Source organism: Carlito syrichta, unplaced genomic scaffold, assembly GCF_000164805.1.
Source record: "Carlito syrichta isolate Samal-C Ts95f unplaced genomic scaffold, Tarsius_syrichta-2.0.1 Scaffold124069, whole genome shotgun sequence".
Classification (NCBI taxonomy): domain Eukaryota; kingdom Metazoa; phylum Chordata; class Mammalia; order Primates; family Tarsiidae; genus Carlito; species Carlito syrichta.
The window spans coordinates 75302-80609 of NW_007068165.1; the positions used below are offsets into that span (position 1 = coordinate 75302).

The 5308-nt window shown below is 43.8% G+C and overlaps 1 protein-coding gene across 1 annotated transcript; it reads left to right on the plus strand.

Annotated features, from left to right (window-relative positions):
• Nucleotides 1–4697, plus strand: LOC103249911 (coordinator of PRMT5 and differentiation stimulator). Its single transcript, XM_021707766.1, has 3 exons — nt 1–65; nt 3402–3620; nt 4263–4697. The coding sequence occupies exons 1-3, from the start codon at nt 53–55 to the stop codon at nt 4430–4432; spliced, it is 402 nt and encodes a 133-aa protein (XP_021563441.1). The 5' UTR covers nt 1–52; the 3' UTR covers nt 4433–4697.
• Nucleotides 4698–5308: the final 611 nt, after the last annotated feature.

The window sequence follows — 5308 nt, forward strand, 5'->3', positions numbered from 1 at the left end:
TGGCTTTGCCACAGCTGACCACCCTGGTCAGGAGACAGAGACTAAGAAGGCCATGGATCGACGAGGCAAGTAGAGGGCAGAGATTGGGTTGGATGTGATGAAGTGATGAGAGGGACAGTCCCTAGGTCTTGTTTGCCTTCTCTTTCCAGCCTGTTCTCTTGCTGCCAAGTTGCCTTCTCTGCCCGGTGTTTCCTCAGTGCCCTCCTTTGGAAGCCCTGCTGGAGCTTCCTTAAGGGTTGTCCTGAGCTTTCTTGTGTCTAAACCCATCCCTTCCACTGAGAGAAACATCTTGGAGCAGCGAAAAGAACACAGCAGTCCTCTCATATCCCTGGGGAATATGTTCAAGACCCCAGTGGATGCCTGGAAGCTCAGTACCAGTATTATCTATTTTTTCCTATAAATACATACCTACGATAATGTTTAGTTTTTAAGGCGCAGTCAGAGATTCACAATAATACAAATAAAACAGAACAATTATAACAATATACTGTACTGTACTAAAAGTTATGTGACGCCAGGTGTGGTGGCTCATGCCTGTAATCCCAGTACTTTGGGAGACTGAGGTGGGAGGATTGCTTGAGTCCAGGAGTTCGAGACCAGCCTAGGCAACAAAGCAAGACCTTGTCTCTATAAGAAATAGAAAAATTAGCTGGGTGTGGTGGCCTTAGACAGTAGTCACAGTTACTTGGGAGGCTGAGGCAGGAGGATCACTTGAGTCGTAATCGTGCCACTACGCTCCAGCGTGGATGACAGAGTGAAACCCTGTCTCAAAAAAAAAAAGTTATGTGAATGTGGTCTCCCTTTCTTACTGTACTGTACCACAAGTAACCGAAACAATGGATAGCCAAGCTGTGGATGATGGGGGACTATATAGGCTTTGGGGCCAGGCAGAGTTGTTTTCAGTTTCATCTCTGAGTCAGAGTGTTCTGGGCTCAAGTTTTGTGGCCTTAAATAAGTCACTTAGCCTTTCCTCATCTTTAAAATGGGACAAGTACCTCCCCCATAGGGTTGTTCTGAAGTTTGGGTAAGAGGACTCAGAACCGTACTGTCTGGTACAATAGCCACTGAAGCTCTTTCGATTGAAGTTAATTATAATAAAGTAAAAGAATAAGAGTAATAAGAAATTCAGTTCCTTTTTTCCTGTGCTCAGTAGCCACATGTGGCTAGCACTTTGCTGTTGGACAGCACAAAATATAGAAAATTTCCTTCATTGCAGAAAGTTCTATTGGAGAGTGCTGGACTAGATCAAGCACACGATAGGTATATTCACAGCAACGAATGCTTATTGAGGACTTACTGTGTGCCAGGCACAGTTCTAAGTGTTTCTTTCTTTCTTTCTTTTTTTTCCTTTTCCTCTCCATTTTACAGATGAGGAAACTGAAGCACAAAATAGTTAGGTAAAATTTTTTTAAAATTGTGTTAAAAGACACATAAATGTACCATTTAGCCATTTTAAAGCATACAGTTCAGTGGCATTTAACACAGTGATAATGTTGTGCAACCATCACCACTGTCTAGTTCCAGAACACTTTCATCACCCCTGGAGGAAACCCTGTAACCACTGAATAGTCACTCTCCATTCCCTCTTCTCTGAGCCCCTGGCAACCACTAGTTTGCTTTCTGTCTCTGTGGATTTATCTATTCTGGATCTGCAAATGCGAACTGCCCATAAATGGAATCACACAGTGCAGCCTCTTGTGTCTGGCTTCTTTCTTTTAGCATTTCTAGGGTTCCTCCATGTTGTAGTGTGTATCAGTGCTTCGTTCCTTTTCATGGCTGAATAATTCCATCATATGAATATACCACATTTTATTTATCCATTCATCCATCCATTCATTCCCTGATGGACAGTGGGGGTTGTGGCTACCTTTTGGTGATTGTGAATAGTGCTGCTGTGAGCATCCTTGTTTTGTTTGAACGCCTGTTTTCAGTTCTTTTGTATATATTTTTAGGAGTGGGATTCCTAGATCATATGGTAATTCTGTGTTTATGTTATTGAGGGAACTAGTTAAATAACTTTTAGCACAGTCACATATTTAGTAGTTGGCAGACTGGGAATTAACCCAGATAATCTGGCTGCAGGCCCTGTGCCCTGAGCTATTACTTTATTGCTTATAGCTGTTGTTATTGTTATAGTATTAACAGCGTGACTGTTCTTAGGCTCATTCCTCTCCCCTCTCTGACCTGGCATCACCACAGCACTCTGCTCTCAAGGTCCATTATTCTTGCCCGGACTTTCTTCCACTGTTGTGAGACCCTTTTTTTTTTTTTTTTGAGTTGGGGTCTCATTCTGTTGCCCAGGCTGCAGTGGCACGATCACAACTCACTGCAGCCTCAACCTCCTAGGCTCAGGTGATCCTTCTACCTCAGCCTCCCAAGTAGCTGGGACTACAGGTATGCACCACCATACCTGGGTACTTTTTTTGATTTTTTTGGTAGAGACAAGGTCTCACTGTGTTGCCCAGGCTGATCTTGAACTCCTGGGCTCAAGCAATCCTCTTGTCTCAGTCTCTTGAAGTGCTGGAATTACAGACGTGAGACACCACTCCTGTATTGTGAGACTTTTTGACCTTTTGAAAATGTACCTCCCAGTCCTCCCTCGTGTCAGGAGACACATGGTGGCTGTCTGTTGTGACTAGAAGGGCTCTGCTCTTCTACCTGTGGCACCCATTGCTCCCCCTTGTCCCTGTGCTCACCTCTGGACATGCTTTTTGAGGCTGAAAGGAGGAAGAGAAGAGCAAAAGTTCAATTCAAGCTAGAATTGTGAAAGCATGTCATTTGCCAGAGGCCCTTTGCCTCAATGACATATAAACTCCCTGAAAGTGTAAACTGTTCCTGACTCTCTATGTAAATCACAGGACCTGGCAATTAGTGGCCTTGTGTGAGACAAAAGACCTCTTTTTTTTTTTTTGAGTCGGAGTCCCACTCCGTCACCCAGGCTGGAGTGCAGTGGCACGCTCATGGCCACCGCAGCCTCCACCTGCTGGGCTCAGGCGATCCTTCTGCCTCAGCCTTCCAAGTAGCTGGAACTACCACATGCACAACCACATCCAGCTAATTTTTTGATTCATTGTAGTGATGAGGTCTCGCATGTTACCCAGGCTGGTCTTGAACCCTCGGGCTCAGGCAGTCCTATCTCCTCAGCCTCCCAGAGTGCTGGGGTTAAAGGCGTAAGCCACTGCACCCAGTGTAGACAAAACATCTTATTCAGAATAAATGATCAATCCTTCTTCTAAAATCATAAGCAGAACAACATTTTACACGGTGCTCAAGTGGCTGCAGAGCTCTGTCTCCTTGTTTTGCTGCCCTGTTAGTTTGTCGAACATTTCCCTAGCACATGAGCAGACCCTTTCTAGTTGATCCCGTGTTTTAAGACCATCTTTCTTTTGCTGACGTCTTAGCCAGTGGAGCACAGAGCATCCCTACCGACAGTCCCACCAATGGCGAGGACGTCCATGCTGGAGAGGAAGGTTTTACTGTGGATGATGAGGATTCTGATGGAGAGGTGAATACCTGGGAGCTGTCAGAAGGGACAGACTGTCCATCCAAGGAACAGACTGGCGATCTTTTTCATGAGGACTGGGACTTGGAGTTGAAAGCAGACCAAGGGAATCCATACGGTAGGTGTGGCGTTTCTAGGGTCCTAGACCAGGTCTTCTCAGGCCCTCCTTCCATTCTATACCTGGAGGCAGACAGTTTGGAAAAGGGGTCTGCACCTATGAACTTAACCTGATAACTGTTATGGGTCTGCAGTCTCTTTAACAGCTTCTCTTCTATAGTGAAAACAAAAACGCCAAATTTTGCATTTGGATCCATAATGTATTTCTTTGCTTTAATATTGAAACAGTGTTAGCCTCTCAAAAAATAAAAAAAAAAAATAAATAAAATAAATAAATAGAGATGGGGACTTGCTACGTAGCCCAGGCTGGTCTCAAACTCCTGGCCTCAAATGATCCTGCCTTGCCTCTCAAAGTGCTAGAATTACAGGCTTGAGCCACTGTACCCAGCCACTCCAAAAGTCTGCTATGAATTGAGCAGCTGCAGATAAGTGCTGTTTTATCCAGTTACCTTCCCCTTCGCTGCTAAGAACCCTTATCTGAGAAGCTGCAGGTTGTTCAGGATGAGCATGTTTGTAGTTCTTCAGGAAAGCAGGACTGTGTGAGTTTTTAAACAAAATAAGTGCAAGTATTGGTCCCCTAGATACATTTTGTTGGCTGTTTTTACCTTCCTTCCCTTAACCTGAATTTCAAAACTGCCTGCAGATGCTGACGATATCCAGGAGAGCATTTCTCAAGAGATCAGACCCTGGGTGTGCTGTGCCGCACAAGGAGACATGATCTATGACCCCAGTTGGCACCATCCTCCTCCACTGATACCCCATTATTCCAAGATGGTTTTTGAAACGGGACAGTTTGATGACGCTGAAGATTGAGTGTGGTGCTTTCAGCCTCTGGGTGGGTGGCCCCTCCAGGCCAAGGTCTCTTTTCCTGTCTTTGAGGTGAGATGTCATACCTGAGAACGTGTTCCCAGGGATCCCTGAGTCTGGGGTACACAGACTGATGTTTGATATGGCCCTGCTGTACTCCCAGTTCTGTCCTTTGTTGTTTTTAATGGGTTCCTCCTTGGAACATGTGAGTGTTCTTGTCTGTGTCAAGAGGAGTTGTGTTCTTTATAAATAAAGGTAGAAAAATAAATCAGTATGCTTTGTCTGCTTTTTTCCCTTTTACTTAGGTGCTTCTGAGCAGCACTGTATTCCTTCATTTAAAGTCCCTGAATTACATTTTAAGGATTCAAGCATTTGGAATCTTAAAACTACTCTGTGAAAGAAAAAAAATTAGTTTTGCTTCTGTAGATCTGGCACTATTGACCAGGGATTGGAATCCAGGAAACCCTGGTGACTTTGTGACTGATTTCTATTCCTGGTGATGGAAAAGCTGAACATTTACTTAGTTAACAAAGGCTTTCCATAGATTTATAAATGCAAATTAATTAAACCAGTAATTGTGTAACCCTTAATTGACATGAAACTTTATTTTCTGTTTAATCTTTTTTTTTTTTTTTTTTTTGAGTCAGAGACTCACTCTGTCACCCAGGCTGGAGTGCAGTGGTACACTTATTGCCATCGTAGCCTCGACATGTTGGGCTCAGGCGAGCCTTTCACCTCAGACTCACAAAGTGCTGGGATTACAGGTATGAGCCACCATGCCTGGCTTGTTTAATCTTTTAATCAGAATAATTACTTATATGAAGTTATGTTTTGGAATTAACTCATTTTAGAGATGAAGGTAAAACTCATTTTTTTTGTTTT